General features: G+C 52.6%; 1 protein-coding gene across 2 annotated transcripts; it reads left to right on the plus strand.

The window, feature by feature from the left end:
• The first annotated feature begins 222 nt into the window (after positions 1 to 222).
• Positions 223 to 19,029, plus strand: arid1aa (AT-rich interaction domain 1Aa). Of its 2 annotated transcripts, none has more exons than XM_079731219.1 (19): positions 223 to 1,352; positions 3,766 to 3,984; positions 4,077 to 4,787; positions 6,441 to 6,702; positions 7,508 to 7,597; positions 7,890 to 8,060; positions 9,122 to 9,494; positions 9,986 to 10,131; positions 10,260 to 10,345; positions 10,481 to 10,690; positions 11,271 to 11,475; positions 11,645 to 11,798; positions 12,013 to 12,176; positions 12,507 to 12,690; positions 14,131 to 14,259; positions 15,025 to 15,121; positions 15,379 to 16,252; positions 16,447 to 16,577; positions 17,082 to 19,029. In XM_079731219.1, exons 1-19 carry the CDS (start codon positions 453 to 455, stop codon positions 18,996 to 18,998), a joined length of 7,023 nt encoding a protein of 2,340 aa, XP_079587345.1. In that variant the 5' UTR covers positions 223 to 452; the 3' UTR covers positions 18,999 to 19,029. The 2 variants fall into 2 exon arrangements, with proteins under 2 accessions (XP_079587345.1, XP_079587346.1); XM_079731220.1 differs by having other exon boundaries at positions 11,663 to 11,798.
• Positions 19,030 to 19,261: the final 232 nt, after the last annotated feature.

Consider the following 19,261-nt stretch of genomic DNA (forward strand, 5'->3'; position numbering starts at 1 on the left):
CTGAAATACAAAGTTATGTTAAACTTAGATTGCTTTATGGGGGCAAAATATTCCACAGAAAAGATAAGCTACACCATGATACACTACAAGGAGAACTCCATCCACTCCGCTAAACAATCCACTCCATGTTTTGCCACCGCCTGTGCGCCTCAGTAAGATGGCTGTCTGTAGCCTCGTGCTGCTGCTCCCCGCCTCGACCCGCTCACAGTCACACAACTCAGTCACACAACTCCACTACACTTTCTGTCGGGTTTTACGCATTGTATGGACCCTGACTCATTAAACTAAGCGACTACGGAATACGACGCTCGAATGGTACCCGGATTCGATCCGGTGTAGAGGTGGGAATGAATCGGCACCAGGATGCTTGGTTCTAAGCTATTATTTCTATTCAATGGTAGCTTTTGATTGTGCCTGACTCGAGAGAGAGGGGGAGAGAGGGAGAGAGTATCATGGCCGCTCAGGTCGCCACTCTCAACACTAGCCCGCCTTCAGAACTAAAAAAGCCGGATCGAGAACCAAAAGAGGAGTCGGTACCGGGGGAAAAACAGACGGATAAGAAACCCTCGGGATTAGACAGCGGATCACCGGGACGGGGAGACCTGCAGGACGGGGCCGACGGAGGAAATGCAGGGGGAGGAGGGGAACCTGAGATGAAGAACGGGAATGGGAACCCGCCCAGGCCTAATAATAATCAGAATGATTCTATCGGACCGGATGGGAATAACCACCCTGGTATGGTTCATCACCACGGGTCCGCTTTTCCTCCACCCTCGTACGGATACAGTCAGCACTACGGTCGGGCCCCTTTTCATCAACATGGCGGACAACAAAGCCCTGGCATGGCAGCTGCTGCAGGTCCGGTCGTGCAGTCGAGCAACATGATCGACCCATATCAACCCAACTCGCACGACCATGGATTTTCTAGCCATCCGTTCAACAATTACAGCCCCTTCCCAAACAGAACTCCCTATCCCGGCCAAGGATACGGCATGAACTCCCCACGCAATACCCAGGCACCGACAGCTGGGGGACAGCCAGCTAAGCAACAACCAGCGGGAGGACCCACAGCAATGGCTGGATCTTACAATAATCAGAGATATAATATGGGAAACCCTCAGCCCACATCCACCCCGACACTTAACAAACTCCTAACATCACCCAGTTCTACCCGGGGGTACCCCAACTACCCGCCCGGTGACTACAGCGGTCCAGAAGGCGCTACTAAGGGACCAGCAGACATGGGCAGCAGCGGTCCTTATGGAGGCAGCAACCCGGCCTGGCAACAAAGAGCCCATCACCCGTCGCCTATGAGTCCGGGAAGTGCCGGGCCACCGCTTGGCAGAAACCAGGTAAACACTAACATGCCGTGGACCCAGACTTGTGTTCGTACGGTCTCATGTACTGTAGCTGGTTCTCAACACAGCAGGCCAGCCATTGTCTATTGGTAGTTCGCAAAGACTCTAAAATGGCTGCCTCTCATTTTTTTCCCTTTACACCAGTCTATCAAAGTGCTCTTTTAGGTATATTTGTAGGCGAATTCAGGGACCCGAGGACGTAACTCAACGTAGATATAGGCTGTAAATCGGGTGAAACAGCGTCCAGGTAGCAGAAGGCCCGGCTTTAAAGGGTGTAGGTGTAAATACACTGTAGGGCAACGTCTTGTTTTTCCGCGATCGGTTGCACGTACGCACACACAAAACAAATTGAAATTGAACGCGTTTTTCCCTTAACATGTGAGTATACACGATGCACTCGGCCAGAACACTGAGCTTTAGTGTTTGCGCCTAACTGTAAAATGAAACGTTGTGTTTAACTTTTATTAATACAAGTATGAAGGGGCTAGATGCTAGATATGTTGCAGTTGTGTGGATTGGTTGAGTAGTGCATGACATGTCGAATCACTCCTCGGAATTAAGAAAGATGGAATATCTGGTGCAGATATTCGTTAAATAAAAGCAAACTTGTTCCAAAAAAAAAGGATGAAAATGTGTAAATAATGGTGTAGGCTTTGTATTTTGTAGAAGTTGCGTATCACCCCACACATTGCACTGAGCCTGTGTAAACGGTGGCCTAAACGAGATGAGTAACTGACTGCAGTGTGCGTATTGCTTTGCTCTGGGATTTGAATTGTGGAGGTAAAAATCCTTCTGTCAAAGCCAGGAGACAGTTGGTCTTGGGTTGACATGCGAGCTGAGATGTGATTGGCTCGGCATCCGGAGCTCATGGCCATTAATAATTACATGTGGTTTAACGCCACGGTGGCTGATGTGAAAACAGCATTAATTCTTCCGAATGTCCAACATATAGCCATGCTCACTCCTATTCTTGGTAATCTCTTTCCCCATACCCCTCTTTCCCATACATATTTATTGGCCCATTTTAGTTCACATATTCTTGATATTATTAATGTTATGTTTAAATATACATATATACCACAGAACATGTGTGATCTGTCAAATGTATCTAATCCAATCTGTCAATGGTATATTAATTATACTTTTAACACCCAATCACAAGCAATCACAGACACAAGACTATTTTATCTCACATGTTGGGACCTGATGTGTTTAATATGCATTGTATGTATGCATGTGAAGACCCAAAGAGATTAATGAAAGATACTAAATTCATACTTAATTTATAATTTGAATAACACTTACCATGGTTAATAGAATTTCAAGCTGCACTGCTATATTTTTAATACCCCTTGATATATTCACAATAGAGACAACCTTGTCTTTCAAAGCTTTATTCATTAACAGTAACAAGCATGCTTTAGGCTCTCTTTTGTCTAGACACCACGACCGAAGGCAAATGAGAGCAGCCCTGCTTGCGAGGTTGAGTGTTGCTGTGTCTGGCATGCCACAGAAGTTTTACTATGTGGCTGCAAATAATTCCCCCCCTAGCCCTCCCCCCAAGCCAATCAGAACACAGTCCACCATCTCTCACCAGCCAAGGGAGTTTCCTCTCTGTCTTATGCAGATTAGCCATGTGCTCTTCTTATTTATTTCATTTTATTATCTTGGATCTGGCAAATGTCACGTAGGAGGACTATTTGTAAAGGGCATTATTCAGCAGGGTAGCCTCTCACCTCCTAAGCATAATGCACAGGTGGGAACTGCTCCATGTCTTATGCTCCTAAGAAATGGTTAGACTGGTGAAGTTATAATTTGTTATTCTCTGTAGTCCACTCAGGATTGTATAGATATTGACAATAAAATGAATTATTCTGAATGGAAGACCCAATTACTTATAAGTGTGTCCCTCAGGTGTGCTGATTTATGATTGTAGCGTACGTAGTTTCCTGAATGGTTGACGATGGCCCCGCTATGACTTCTTCACTGTCAGGTCTGGGCCACTCTGCTCTGGTGTCATTCATTCAGAGCCAAAACTACCGTCTCCTTACAGGCGGGAAAAAAACCCAAAGGCAATCTTGGACTAGGATCAAAACAGGATCCCAGCTGGGATATGTTTAGGAGTGGGCAAGCTGCCCTCCTACTCTAAAGTAGCATTATGTGTTTATAGAGCTCTGTTGAGGACTTAAACTATGGCAATGTAAACATGACCCCAGAGAAACCTTATGGGCATGGGAAATGTAAAAAACAAACAATACCATGTCCAATGAATTCGGAAGCACGGTTAAGGCTGCCAATGTTTTGCTTTTGTTAATCAGAGAAGACTCAAAACAGTACCATGCTTGTTGTGAAAAATCCATTGTATGCATTTTGTAACAAAGTGTCTGTCTGTACGATGTCTCTACAGCCTCCTGGGCCCATGGACCCCATGGGGAAGATGCGAGGCCAACCGTACGGAGCAGGAAGTCCGTACTCCCAGCAGCCTCCGCAGGGGCCCCCCACCGGGCCCCAGCAGGGACCAGGCTACCCAGGCCAGGCGTACGGCCCCCCGGGTCCACAAAGATACCCAGTGGGGATGCAGGGACGCGCTCCCGCAGGCATGGGGGCCATGCCTTACGGCCCACAGGTGAGCCTCTCCCGTCCTAGTCGCCTCTGCTCTCTGTCTCAGTCTGGGTCTAGTGCTGTGCTAATTCTCCCCGTCTCTCGTGTTCTGCTCAGATGGGATCCTATGGCCAACAGGGACCAGGAGGTTACGGGCCCCAGTCCCAGGCCCAGTACTACGGCCAGCCTGGCCAGGCCCCTCACCCTGGCCAGCAGCAGACGCCCTACGCCCAGCCCCCCTCTGGACAGCAAGGTGGGCAGACGCCTTACCCGGGGCAGCCCCACCCGGCGCCCTCATCCGCTGCCCATAGCCAGGGAGCACCGCCCTATCAGCAGCCTCACATGCCCCCCCAGGGCCAGGGGCCGCCGCCGGGCGCGTCCCAGGGGCCACCGCAGACACCGTATTCCCAAGCTTCCGCACCTCAGTCTGGCCAGTCCCCGTATCCCCAGCAGCAGGGGCCTCCCGGCCAGGCGCCCTCCGGCCTGCCCCCTTCGCAGGCTGGCTCTCAGGCTCCGGCAGGGCCCCAGAGCCAGTCCAACTACCCGGGGGCCACGCAGGGGCCGCCACAGCAACAACCATCCCAGCAGCAGCAGCAGCAGCAGCAGTCCTCCTCCCAGCAGCAGCAGGCAGCCAGTCAGCCCTCACAGCAGACCCCAGGCCATGGGCCCCAACACCCACCCCAGGGCCCGTCGGGAGCATACCCCCAGAACCCTGCTGCTGCACCTCCTACTACGCAGCAGCAACAGCAGCAACAGCAGCAGCAGCAGCAGCAGCAAGCACAACAGTCTCCTTACCAGCGGTTTCCCCCTCAACAACAGCCCCAACAGGTACGCCAATCCTTAGTCATTCTCTCTCTCTCTCTCTCTCTCGCTCTCTCGCTCTCTCGCCAGTGTGTAGGTGTGCACCTCGGAGTTGGTTTCAGTTTTTATTCCTTAGGGGGGAGGACTCTCTGTTAGCTCCCGAAGCCCCAACATCCCCTGAAAAACCAGAACCAGCCTTCCTGTCAACTCAGCCGACCCTCTTGGGGTTTCTGCTGGGAAGGCTTTAGCATGACCTATAGTTTTTTTTTCTTCCTCAAGAAGAAATTATTTTTTATTAAATGCCAAAATGTCACAAGAAAAACGTGAAATTACTATTTTTGCAATGACTGCTATTTTGTGTAAATCTTAAAATGTTTTAAAAAATCTAGCAAATTTGTAAAAAATGAAAAATGCTTTTATATCCCAAAATTCCCCCCTTATTCCTTCGATAAGGATAAAAGATGGGCTATGGTAACATTTTCAGAATACGGAAAGCCTCTACTTCAACCGTCCACAGTCGGACGTTGGTCAACGACGAGAGACTAGTAATGTCAGGATCCCGTTTGAATTGTGCCATGAATTACACACATCACGTTTTAAGAAATCCAAAGTAAATTTTGTCGTCAAACAGTCAAGTAACATTCAGTTTTGTGTGAAGCCTTTCTCTGCACTACATCTCTAGTCTCTTAAATGATCCGGCCTGATGTGTTTTATCCAGCGACCACTATCCTTTTATCCATAGAAGAGCACGACCAGTTGCTTGTGTGACTAAATCCTGGTGCAAGACACGCGGGCATCGTGTAAATGTTGGCTTCGGTGGCTCTGGGTAGCCTGTTAAAGTAATGACGTCACCAAGGGCACTTTTGTGTTTGTGTCGTCTTTCTAATGACATATTTTCACCGTCTCATACGTGCACAGTTTTGTGGTCCACCGTCAGGGGAGATACTCAGGCTCTCTATTGCTGCAGTGTAACCCTCAACCAATATTTGTATTTGTATTTTATTTCCCCTGTTTTTGCTGCGTTTTGTTGTCAACACAATAAGAGTACACCATGTTGTCTGAGGCTCAGAGACAAGCTCTGTGTAAACAACTAGTAAATTGGAGCCGTATTCTGAGGGGGGGGTGTGCGCGCGTGTGCGGTGTGTGTGTGTTTTTGTTAGTCTTGGTCACATGGCAAGGCTACCGCTGCACGCTGACTCAGCTTACATCCTACAAACCTTGGTAACCATGACAACCCTCTAGCACTAATGTTGCACTCTTCATAGTTATTTATTTATTTAGTGTATTGAAGGATAAATAAGGACAGATTTGTCTGTGGGCTCGGGTGAGTTTCTTTCGGTGCCTGAGCTTGCCTGCTTTGAAAGCACATCCAATAAAACTCCTTCTGAATATAAAAATAAAATCAGTTTCTCAGTTGCCAAGTCAATTAAAGGCGGGGGATTAAATAGGTTACCTGACAAATCTTACGTTCTACGTATAAGGTCAGGGCCAGAAGCCCCGAAGCAACGAGTTTAGAGTAGCCTATGCTTGCATCTTTATATTCTAAAAGCACCGTAGATGTAATTCAAATTTGACCCCCGAATGTAACAATTGTTCAAATCTATAATATCTGTATTTCTGACTTGTGTCGTTTAAAAAAACTCAGCCTTTCTAAGTGTCCTCTCCCTCGCTTGTGTCCAGGATCTGTCGGGCTCCCTTGACGACCTGCCCGTGGGCACCGAGGCGGCCATGAGCCCCGGCGTGAGCACCCCCGGGGTCAGCACCCCTGGGGTGAGCACCCCGGGCGTCTCCAGCAGCCAGGGGGACCAGAGCAACCCACCCTTCTCGCCCCACACCTCCCCCCACCTGCCGGGCATCCGCGGGCCTTCGCCGTCGCCGGCCGGCTCGCCAGCCAGCGCCGGCGCCGGCCGCAGCGGGCCGCTGTCTCCCGCCAACATGCCAGGTAGGCCCGCCTCACTTCCTGTCCCCATGGCCCCCTCCCCCCCCCCGTCGCTCAGACCCTGTAGCTGACCCAGTCGTGTAGATGCAGAGGCGAGGACGGTTCTAGTTGAGGGGGGAGCCGACTGTGTGCTCATACTTTTTCGTTTTCAGTGAAAATGGCTGTTGTTGTGTGCGCCTTTGATCAATGTTCATGATTGTTTTTAGGCTTTTAATTATGAGAACATCAAAGCCCTCGGATTGTTTAGTACCTTTTTTTTTGTTATGCCGTTTGAAGTCCAAACACGCCCGCAACTATTCTGGGTAACACTCTTATGACTGCAACGAGACCTGAATCTGTGTTCGTTAGGCAGATATTAAACGCACGCTAATTGCAACTCTGCTCCAGCTAGATAGGCTTATAGAGAATCTAACCAATTACAACCCACGTATCACTCCAGTGCTCAAGTTCCCCGTGTATAACTCAAGGGCCTTCGTCCTTCATTTGTAAGCTAAAGGATTTATTCTGGTTATGTTTTTGTTTCATCAAAGAACATTAAGAGACTGTCATTTGAAGGTAAAGTAAAGGTTAGGCAAAGAAGGTAAAATAAGAACTACCAGTGCAGACAAGTAGATAGACATGGAGGTAGACATCAGAGCTTATGTTTTTCAGATCCAAGGTGAATAAAAACTATTGAAGCTTCACAGAAACGATTGAAATCTCATTCAAAGCTACTAAACCTGCCAGCAATGATAGTTGCTAGTAAGGATGCCCAAACAACTGGGCTCTGCTCCCCAATACTCACCTGGACTTATACTCCCATGCTCAGGGACCCAGATGCCCCCAAGGCCGTCGAGTGTGCAGTCCGACGGCAGCCTGCACCCCTCCATGAGCCAGTCCCCCATGGCCCAGGAACGAGGTACAGCTCCCCCGCCCACCCTCAAAACACAAAGATGTCTGCAGATGTTGCCCTGACAAGTGCTCTTTGTTGGAAATTTAAATATTAACAATTTCTCAAATCTGTAACATTATGTCCTAGTGTTTTTTTTAAATTTGCTTTCATTTGATTACCAATGTTGTCAGACTGGCAAATTGGTAATGGTATTTGGCAAAGGCGGAGCTTTGAACCCCCTGTTTATGTATTGCCTGTTTGAGTGTGGTTGTGGTTGCTTAGCGCCAGCCGCTCACCTCTGCCGTCATTGGTCCATCAGGGTTCATGCAGCGGAACCCCCAGATGCCCCCGTACGGATCCCCCCAGTCCACCTCCTCTCTGTCACCACGCCAACCCTCCGGAGGACAGATGCATGCTGGGATGGGTCCCTATCAGCAGAACAACTCCATGGGCGGCTACGGGCCCCAAGGGGGACAATATGGACCCCAAGGTGAGGCTTCTGCGTGTGTGTGTTTGTGTGTGTGTGTGTGGGGGGGAGGGGGGATTGAGGGGTGTTTGTTTGTGTGTGTGTGTGTGTAGTATAAGAAATAATTATGTCTAAGTTTTTATCCCTGCAGTCCCATAATTCTCCTTTTAAGTGGAAATAAATAATTTTTAACAGCTGAGAAAATATTTACTTTTGAATTGCTCAATTTATCACTCACAAGTTCCCTCCAGCGGTGAGGAAATGGTTCCCCCCCCCCCCCACGTCCCCCACGTCCCGCTAGGAGCCAAACCTATGGAATACGTCTGTAACTCTGACAGGAATTGCATTCTGTAGCTCGTTCCCCCCCCTCACTCTGGTGCAGCTATAAATAGTGGTGGAGCAGAGAGTCAGCTGACGTAGCGGAGCCCAGACCGTGACGGAGGTTCGGAGCTCACAGCATAGCGCTGCTGCACGCTGTAGGAACAAGATAATTTGCTCCACACACTGTTCGCCCAGAAGCCCTCCCTATCTGGCCCTCATACCAGCCTCACCACACGTGCATTTGAGCCCAAACTGCTTTTCCCAACCCTCCTCCTAGCCTTGACATTTGCACTTAAGTTAAAGCTAGGGTAGACAATTTGGAGAAAAGCAGCAAGATAAGCTCGATTTTGAATGTATCCGACTGGAAAAAGTCCCAACCTGCCCTCCAGGCCCCCCAGCAGAGCCACTCCCCCAAAGCACATGACTAGCTCGCTGGCTTTAGCAATAGGTTGTGGGAGGCTCCAGTCATTGGCAATAAGTGCATTGGCAGTGCCTGTAGATAGGTCGGTAGACAGACAGGTAATGTCTGTGTTTGAACGGGCTTACATCAGGCCTGCCAGATCCACAGATAACATAACAGCAATTTATTCATAGATTGTTTTTTGGATGTAAAGAGAATTTCCACAATTATGACCAAAAAGGCTTATAAAGTAAATCCCCTCACCTAGATCAAACGACTAAATTTCATCCAAAATGTGTTGTTGTTAGTTTTGCTTCAAAGCAATTTGAATCATAACCATCTAACCATCTGTGTTTTTTCCCAGGTTACCCCCGGCAACCCGGCTACAGCAACATGCCTAACGCCAACTACCAGGGTCCGGGCGTGGGGCCCATGAACCCCATGGCCACCCAGGCCGGAGGGCCCCCCTACACGGGGATGCCTCCCGGTCGCATGCCCCCCGGGCAGATGGGAGTGCGCCCCTACGGGCCCAACATGGGCCCCAACATGCCCCCAAACATGGGCAACATGCCCCCTAACATGGGCAACATGCCCCCTAACATGGGCAACATGCCGCCCAACATGGGCAACATGCCCCCCCAGGTGGCCTCAGGGATGTGCCCCCCGCCGGGCCTGAACAGGAAGCCCCCGGACGGCGTGGCCATGCAGCACGCCGCCTCCAACTCCATGCACAACAGGTGGGCTCCCAGCAGAAGCTCAAACTACTCCAGGCAGAGCGACGTATGAGAGCACAGATGATCATGATGCCCGTAACTCACTTCTACTCCATTTAAAAAAAACCGGGTCATTGTTCCCCTCTTTTTATCACAATGTATTTTTAGGCATCCTGTTAGATTTATGAGGAAAATAAAACGATGGAGGGCTATTGTGTTTAGTGGCTCATATCTGTGGAAGCTATTCCATCGGAGTGCCTTGCTGATAGAGCAACGGCACTCTGCTTCACTGCTCCCCCTTCATTGATAGCGGAAGTATTAATGGCAGGTGTGAGGACAGCGGGCAGGTTTAAAGGAGTACTCCACCACTCTAGTTAACACTATATTCATTCAGAAGATGCAGGGCAGCAGATTGAAAAGTACTCCACTACTTTAGTTAACACCTTATTCATTCAGAAGATGCAGTGTAGAAAAATACTTTGACTTGGTTTGACCAAAATGTCCTTCCTTCGCAGGATGCCTGGCTACCCAAACATGCCCCCAGGTATGATGGGCTCCGGCCCGCCATACGGCCCCCCCATGAACAACATGTCCGGCATGATGAACCCCCAGGGGGGCTCCCCTTACCCAATGGGCCCCAACATATCCAACAACTCCACTGGTAAGTTCAACTCTCATGTGCAGGCCATCCGTTTCAAGTAATGAATATCAATAAAGCACTCAATAAAGAGTACCAGGTTTCTGTTCTAGTGAAACTAAGCTGACTGTTAACCTCCCTTGTGTGTCCAGGCATGGCCCCTAGTCCAGAGATGAATAATAAGATGAACAACAAAGTGGATGGAAGCGTGACCCCTAAACCGGAGCCCAAATCCAAGGTAATCCAGAGGTTTTTTTTAATGCCGATCTTCCCCCGTAAGGCCAACACCTCAATGAAGTGGATGCTCCGAGTTTTCTCCCTCGCTGACACGCCCCTCGTTTCTCCCCCCCCCCCCCCCGCGTTCCCCTAACAGAAGTCCAACTCGTCCACGACCACCAACGAGAAAATCACGCGTCTGTACGAGCTGGGCCCGGAGCCCGAGAGGAAGATGTGGGTGGACCACTACCTGGCCTTCATCGACGACAAGGCCATGGGGATGACCAACCTGCCCGCCGTCGGCCGCAAGCCGCTGGACCTCTTCCGCCTCTACATGTCGGTCAAGGAGATCGGCGGCATGGCGCAGGTATGACGTCCGCCCACCGCGTCGGTGGCGTCCCCCCTAGCATCCGATTGGCTTGTCCTTCATCGGTTTCTGCGCAACGATGACTTAAGACTCCATTCAAGACCGCACAGAACTCGGGGGGGCGGGGGTGGGGACGACGACGATGACAAATAAACAGCTCAGACTTCGCTAAAAGTGAATGAAACGGTGCGACAGGGCGACCTTCGTCGTTAATGGGAATTCAATTATCGTAAAGATGTTTGTTGATGATCAAACACTAATTTGGAGTGTTATTATGCAAATTGTGTTGATGCGTTTACATTTCGCTCTGATTATAGCAATAGGGGGAATCGTGAACAGCGTCACAGATTAAATTAGCTAGCCAGCGTTTCCAAAATAAGCATAAATTGCTGCTGCATATGTCCGTTGTGCAACTAAACTTTGGGCATCCATGTCTCCCGCTCGACTGAACTCCCAACAGTAACGTATCGATGTTACAAGTCGGAATATCTGAGGTCAAAGTTCAGAGTCTGGATTTGCCTTGTATGAAAAATAACCTCTGTGCGGCTGTTGTCGTCGTCTCCCCCCCCCCCCCCCCCAGGTCAATAAGAGCAAGAAGTGGCGTGAACTGGCCACCACGCTCAACGTGGGCACATCCAGCAGTGCCGCCAGCTCCCTGAAGAAGCAGTACATGCAGTGTCTGTTTGCCTTCGAGTGCAAGGTGGAGCGCGGGGAGGAGCCCCCGCCCGAGATCTTCACTGACAACAAGAAGAACCAGGCCCCCAAGGTCCAGCCCCCGTCCCCCGGTGAGTCCCCGGACCCCCGTCCCCCCAAGTTAAAGCCGTTTAATGTTATCAAGTACCCAGGACCCCTCCTGTCTCTCCTTTGCCACCCTGCTCCCGGTTTCCTTGTTATTAAAGCCGTGTATCCTATCTGTCTTCCCCTCCTTCCTCCTTCTTTATTTCCAAACTGAAGCGTCCCTCTGCTCCACAGCCGGGTCGGGGTCTCTCCAGGGCCCTCAGACCCCCCAGTCCACCAGCAGCTCCATGGCGGAGGGGGGAGACCTGAAGCCCCCCACCCCGGCCTCCACCCCCCACAGTCAGATGCCCCCCCTCCCTCCCGGGGCTAGGTGAGTCCCGCTCTGCGTCATCAAACCATTCCCGTTGGGGTTCTTTGTCCCACACCGTCAGCCTCAATGTGTTACACATTGAAAGACGCACCAGCGTTTAAAACCAACTAAGCTCTTTTGTTCCTCTGCCTCCCTCTGTTCCTCCCTCTGGGTCGCACGCCTCTCCTTCGCTCCTCCCCGCCGTGCCCGCCCCTTCCTCTTCCACCCGGAGCAGTGTCAGCCTGCAGGATCCCTTCGCCGAAGGGAGCGATCCGGCCTTCCCCCGGAGGAACCTGACCCCCAACTCGGGCTATCAGTCCGGCATGAGCACGCCGGAGATCCAGGGCCGCATGGGCCCCTACGAGCCCAGCAAGGACCCCTTTGGGGCCATGCGCAAGGGTACGTTTGGCACGTGGGTTAGGGTTGGGGGGGGTCCTAGTGTGTTAAGAACGGGGTAACAGGGTTCAAATGGACTACGTTGTGCCAGTGGGATACGGTAAGGGCGTACAAGTAGGTTAGGTGGTTCAAATGGGTGGGCTGTTGCTCTCTGGTTTGATTTTCTCTTGGAGGACGTATGTGATGTATATGATATATGTATAGGATGTATATGATTGTATTTCATCCCACTGTATTATTGATATGCCCCTGATCTATTGTCCAGCTGTGAGTAGCAGCCTCACTCTCTCTGATTTTGTTATTGAGCGTATGGGTGTGAACTTGTGTCCCCAGTGGGTGAACAGTTCCTGCCCGCGAGCCAGCCCCCAAGTGGCGGAGCTGGGGAGCCGCCTCAGTCTCAGCCCCCGCAGCAGCAGCAGCAGCAACCTCCATTCAACAGGGGGCCCCCGGGGGCCATGGGGAACATGCCAATGGGGCCCAGGCAGCAGTACCCGTACGGGCCCGGATATGACAGGAGGTGAGCATGGGTTCCTAACATGGAGGGGGATGGATCTCCTAGGACAGAGCTGGACATTATTGTCCGGCCAGGGCGGGGAATCGGCTTTGGGCCTCAACTCGGAGTGTAGATTACGCACATTACGTGCAGACATTACGTGCGGCAGTTCACCAGGTCTCGATGCAGCTGTTAAGCTCTGGGTGCGTGGTGCCGTGTGAGCCATGGGGATACTGAGGCCTGATATTAATACCCTTCTGATGTTGATAACATAGTGCTGCTTTTCATTGGAAGACTAACTTCAACTCCTATGCAGTTCATTAAAACAAGTAGACACACTAAAATAGATGATTTACTCTATGTCCTACTAAAATAGTTGGATGTTATGATTACATTATTTTGCAAGCTAGTTTTTTTGTTATCTCTTGACTTAAAGTGTTTGGTGTGTATCTCCTACGATGTATTATATGTACCCAGTTAACCAGATGATTTCCCCAGCGGTTAAAGGAACCCAAAAGGCAAACATGGGTATCATTTCGATTTTTCTTTAACCTGGATTTGACAACATAAAACAACATAAGATCAGTTTGCCTCGTCTAGATTAGTCATGCCATTGTATCATACTAAGCGACACACGTTGCAAATTAGATTTAGGCACGTGGAACTGAAAGTATCATACTGGCAATTTTCCAAAATATATTTACTATTGCATATTTCATAACCGACCAAAATATATTTACTGTTGCATATTTTATAACCAGGAACACGGTATCAGAGGGAAACTCTGTTTATTTATTAAGTAAAACAAGAGGCGCTCTTTAAGAATACACTAGGGACCCCAGCAACACTAAGAGGGGAAACACAATCCGTCGTATTGACTCTAATTAAATAAAGCGGATAGGATGCTGTAAATGTAGACCTTGGGTTTAGTGGATAATTATCTGAAGAAGAGTCATTTAGTTGTAAACCCCAACATCGTGGGGTAACAGAGGTAGAGTTAGACCATTAAACCCACCGTAGTGTGGTAACAGGTAGTGTTACACCAGTAAACCCTAGTGGGAGAAGAGAATGTATTCAAATGTTTTCTGGAAAAGTTCAGATTTAGATTCTTCTGTGGTAGCGATTGATGGTTTGCTCTATTCTTACACTTCCATCAAATTTCTTGGCAAAGTCAGCCACACATCAGTGATGTGTTGAGTATACTACAGGGCGAAATGCCCCATAAGCCAATAAGTGTATTAAAGTGAAGCCCTTTAAAACAATGATCTCTTACCTGCCCAGGGGGGCTGCAGTCAAACATCAACGTTTGGCTATCGGACGTAGCATCTGGACCCCATGTTCCGCCGCTTATCCGTCTGTTAGCAGCCCATGCTGTGACCGTTCACCTCTGGCTGGCCGCTCCCTCACTCATTCATTCTTTGTTTGTGTGTGTGTGTGTGTGTGTGTGTGTGTGTGTGCTCCCAGACCAGAGCAAGGGATCGGCCCCGAGGGAAGCATGGGCCCCAGCGGCCCCCAGCCAAACCCCATGATGCCCGCCAACGCTGAGGCTGGGATGTACTCGCCAAACCGCTTCCCGCAGCAGCAGCAGCCACGGTCAGTTCAGTCCCATAATCACGAGAGGGACAGAGGCGTTTGATTTGAATGTGCCGGTGGGTTGATTGCAGGGGATTCCCCATGGGGCCACAAGGTAAATTGGGAAGGCTTCAGGGAGCCGGTAGAGTTTAGAATTGATTTAATCATTAGTTAATGTCTTTTTACGATTGGCACTCAGAGGTAAAGCGTGGAGAAATGTACACTCTTGCACGTTATTTCTTAGATTGCCTTCCGTCATGTTGCTTTTACTGTTTTTCAATATTTTAACTGCACTCTACGAGAACCAAATGAACTTCAGTGGAAAGGCATAGATTTCTTCTTGGAAAATGTCAATAGCCCGTTTTAATATCTTATATTATTAGCTTTCCTATTAAAGAATATTGGGAGCCATAATGTGTTACCGGCCCTGGATTAGAGAACATGACTTAAATGCTCCAAGCACATTCTAGGATCCAGCGAGCCAGATTCAGTTTGATGAAACCACATTTATATGCATTTGAATTTGTCAAATCCAGTCAGCAAGAAAATGCAATATACCTGTGATCTAGTGTCCTACACAGACTGAGGCTAGATTCATGCTCTTTATATTTATACATAAAGCTAGCGGATAGAAAATAGGCAATGTCTTTCATCTGGGTTTTAGCACAAAAGTTCATATTTGTGTGTTTTTGTAATATTTGGTTTGACAGTGAATACACTCTTTTTACTAGATAGTGGCGATTTGCATTTGAATGGACAAGCTAATAGCCCTGAATGTGTTTGCAGGCATGATTCCTATGGTAATCAGTATCCTGGCCAGGCAACGCCCCCTAGTGGCTCCTACCCCAATCCGCAGCCCGGGATGTACCCCCAGCAACAACAGGTAAAGGAGCCCTTCCATTCCCCAGTATGGTGCGCTGGCGTCGAGCGAAACCGTCCCTGACACCATGAACACATTGATGAAAAGCAATTGAATTATTGAGAAATTTAATGAATAGATATATAATCTACGTCTATTAATTAAATAAGCGAAACTATTTGGCGTTATGCTGATGGTTACTCAAATCCAAAATGCATGCATTTGCGTCAGCATGGACCTGATGGGTCGCCCCGGCTGTCTGTGCCCCTGGTTCTGCGCAGAGCTACAAGCGGTCCGTGGAAGGGGGGTACCCACCAGCCAAGCGGCACGAGGGGGAATACAGCGGGCCCTTCCCAGGGGGGCAGCAGCCCGCCCAGCAGCAGCCGGGGGGCTCCTCTGCTCCCCCCGCTGGCCAGCCCGACTCCTACAGCCAGTACGCCGGTGGCGGGGCCCCGGGGCCCTACTCCGGCCCTGACCGCCGGCCGCCCGGCCCTCCCGCTGCCCAGTTCCCCTTCGGCTTCGGCCGGGAGCGCATGCAGGCGGCGGCGGCGGCGGCGGCGGCGGGCCCCAGCGCGGCCCAGCCCAACATGCCCCCACAGATGATGCAGCCGGGTGGCCCTGAGGGGCCCCCGGCGGGCATGTGGCAGGGCCGCGGGGACATGAACTACCAGAACTTCCCCAACCGGCAGGCCGGGCCCGGGGGCTCCGGCCCCGGCTACCCGGCCATGAACCGCTCGGAGGAGATGATGACGCCCGAGCAACGCATGGCCCACGAGGGCCAGTGGGGCGGCCAGATGGGGCCCCGGCAGCCGCCGTACGGGCCCGGGGGGGCGGGGCCGCCCATGTCCCGCTCGCTGCAGCCCAACTACCAGAGCCCGCAGGGCGTCCAGAACCACATTCCACACATTCCAGCGGCCTCCAGCCCGGCCTCGGTGCCCCGCCCTCTGGAGAGCCGCACCTCGCCCAGCAAGCCCCCCTACGTGCACGGGGGGATCAAGATGCAGAAGGCCGGCCCGCCCGTGCCCGCGTCCCACATAGTGCCCCCCTCGGTGCAGTCGCCCCTGATCCGGCGGGACATGCCTTTCCCGCCGGGCTCCGTGGAGGCCACCCACCCCACCCTGAAGCCCAGACGGAGGCTCACCATGAAGGACATCGGTAGGACATCTAATCACCCCCTTTTTGTTGACTTCCCTGTCTATCATTGACTTATTTACCTCTATTTTGGTTTGGTTTCATCAACCCCCCCCGCCCCCCGCCCTGTGTTGGGCACAGTCCTTGCCTCGCTCTCTAAGAGCATCTCCGTGTTAAAAGCGCCGCAAACACTCAAGGCGTTCTCTGTCCGTCCCCAGGGAGCCCCGAGGCCTGGCGCGTCATGATGTCCCTGAAGTCCGGCCTGCTGGCTGAGAGCACCTGGGCCCTGGACACCATCAACATCCTGTTGTACGACGACAACAGCATCTCCACCTTTAACCTCGCTACGGTAAGGCCGGGACCGTGATGACCCTGCAGCCGGGTTCAAAAACATGTAAAGGAGGCAGGGGGCCAAATGGTCACGGGTTAGGACTCAAAGCAGCACTGAGGGACAAGAGAGGCAGTTTAGACAAAGAGCCATAGAACACCCTGTACTATGCTGAGGAACAGGGACTTTTTATCTTTTTGGACCCCAAAGTGAACATGTCCATGTTTTTGAAAGGGCCAGTCCTTTAATATAACATGTGTAACATGTAAATGAGTTTGTTGTACCCAGTTTTAAATGAGGATTTCTTAATAAATATTTATATATTTATATTTATTTATAAGTTTTACAGTTTTAACTGGTAGTGTTAATCTGTCAAATCACGTCTGTAAACGGCCACAATAGAACAAAGAAACGTCGGTAGATGTCATGACATGGCAGTAAAAGAGGTTAAGAAATCCGACGTGGAGATGGAGAAGGTGTTCTAATGATCTAACGAACGGTTCTCCTGCTCTCCGTGTGCTCCAGCTTCCCGGGATGCTAGAGTTGGTGGTGGAGTACTTCCGACGCTGTCTCATCGAGATCTTCGGCATCCTGCGCGAGTACGAGGTGGGCGACCCCGGCCAGCGGACCCTGATCGACCCCGACGCCCTGACCCGGGACTGGGCCGGGGCGGAAGAGGACGAGGACCCCCGGGGGGCCGAGGACATGGAGCAGGACGAGGACGAAGATGAGGACGAGGAGGAGGACGAGGAGGAAGAGGCAGAGGTGGTGGTGGTGGCGGCGGCGGGGGAAAGAAAAGAGGGTGTGCAGGTCCGCATCAAAGAGGAGCCCGGAGAGCAGGAGCCGGCGGAGCAGAAGCCGGACGCCGCGCCGCAGAACGGCGAGAAGACCGAGAACGGGGAGGATGTTGCGGCGGCGGCGGAGGAGAAGAAGGAGCCGGCGCCCCTCGCTCCCGGCCAGGCGAGGCCCAAGCAGGCCAGCAAGTTCGACAAGCTCCCCGTCAAGGTGGTGCGGAAGAGGGATCCGTTCGCGGCGGCCCGCACCGGGCGCCGCGGCACGGTGCAGGAGTTCGACAGCGGCCTCCTCCACTGGAGCGCTGGCGGCGGCGACTCGACGGAGCACATCCAGACCCACCTGGAGCCCCGCCGCGGCTTCATGGACCCGCGGCGGCGCGTCCCCGAAGCGGGCCCCCGGAGGAAGCTTCCGGTCGTCGCGGAGACCGCCGCCTCCCCGCCCGGGGCGGAGAAGGAGAAGGCGAAGGAGCAGGACGAAGAAGAGCCGCGGGAGGAGGAGCCCGGCGCCGACAAGGCCGACAAGAAGAGCGACGGCGAGGAGCAGCGGCGGCGGCGGCGGCGGCGGCGGCAGCAGGAGGAGGAGGACGCGCAGGAGGAGGAGATCCGCTCGCTGGGCGTGGGGCTGGTCCGGAAGAGCGCCGGCGGCGCCCCCATCCTGGAGGACGAGCCCCACAGCAAGGACGAGGGCCCGCTGGTCACGCTGGCCAACTGGCAGGACTCGCTGGCGCGCCGCTGCGTCTGCGTCTCCAACATCGTGCGCAGCCTCTCCTTCGTGCCGGGAAATGACCACGAGATGTCCCGGCACCCGGGGCTGTTGCTGCTGCTGGGCCGGCTGGTGCTGCTGCACCACCGGCACCCCGAGCGCAAGCAGGCGCCGCTGACCTACGAGAAGGACGAGGAGTCGGACGAGGGCGTGGGCCAGCGCGACGAGTGGTGGTGGGACTGCCTGGAGCTGCTGCGGGAGAACACGCTGGTGACGCTGGCCAATGTCTCGGGCCAGCTGGACCTCTCGCTCTACCCCGAGAGCATCTGCCTGCCCCTGCTGGACGGCCTGCTCCACTGGGCCGTGTGCCCCTCGGCCGAGGCCCAGGACCCCTTCCCCACGCTGGGGCCCCACAGCGCCCTGTCGCCCCAGAGACTGGTCCTGGAGACGCTCAGCAAGCTGAGCATCCAGGACAACAACGTGGACCTCATCCTGGCCACGCCGCCCTTCGGCCGGCTGGAGAAGCTCTACGCCATCCTGGTGCGGCTGATCGGCGACCGCAAGGTGGCGGTGTGCCGCGAGATGGCGGTGGTGCTGCTGGCCAACCTGGCCCAGGGGGACGGCATGGCGGCGCGCGCCATTGCCGTGCAGAAGGGCAGCGTGGGAAACCTGCTGGGCTTCCTGGAGGATAGCCTGGCCGCCACCCAGCTGCAGCAGAGCCAGAGCTCCCTGCTGCACCTGCAGGGGATGCACTTCGAGCCCACCAGCCCAGACATGATGCGGCGGGCGGCCCGCGCCCTGCACGCCTTAGCCAAGGTGGAGGAGAACCACTCGGAGTTCACGCTGTACGAGTCGCGACTCCTCGACCTCTCCGTCTCGCCGCTCATGAACTCGCTGGTGTCCCACGTCATCTGTGATGTACTCTTTCTCATTGGCCAGTCATGACAGCTGTAGGGAGCTGTGGCTCCACCTTTTTTTCCGTGGGGGAGGGAGGGGGAAGAGGGGAGAGTGGGGGGGGGGAAAGAGAGGAGAGTGGGGAAGGGAGGGGGGTTGGGGGAGGGTTGGACAGCCCTGTCCGGTCTCTCCTGGGTAAACCTGGCTTGTATGTTTAAAAAGGGGGTCGGGGGAGGGGGGGAAAGCTTAGACTGTTTTTAATTTATGCAAAACCCTTCAGATTCCATTCTCGAGACCCCCCCCATCCCCTCCTC

Source organism: Pollachius pollachius, assembly GCF_949987615.1.
Source record: "Pollachius pollachius genome assembly, chromosome: 1".
Lineage (NCBI taxonomy): Eukaryota > Metazoa > Chordata > Actinopteri > Gadiformes > Gadidae > Pollachius > Pollachius pollachius.

What these genes read in the sequence shown, in the direction of transcription:
- arid1aa (XM_079731219.1), top strand. Translation starts at nt 453, where the DNA reads ATGGCCGCTCAGGTCGCCACTCTCAACACTAGCCCGCCTTCAGAACTA. An exon ending in CACCGCTTGGCAGAAACCAG is followed by an intron (nt 1,353 to 3,765) that starts GTAAACACTAAC and finishes ATGTCTCTACAG; the next exon opens with CCTCCTGGGCCCATGGACCC. An exon ending in CCCCATGGCCCAGGAACGAG is followed by an intron (nt 7,598 to 7,889) that starts GTACAGCTCCCC and finishes TTGGTCCATCAG; the next exon opens with GGTTCATGCAGCGGAACCCC.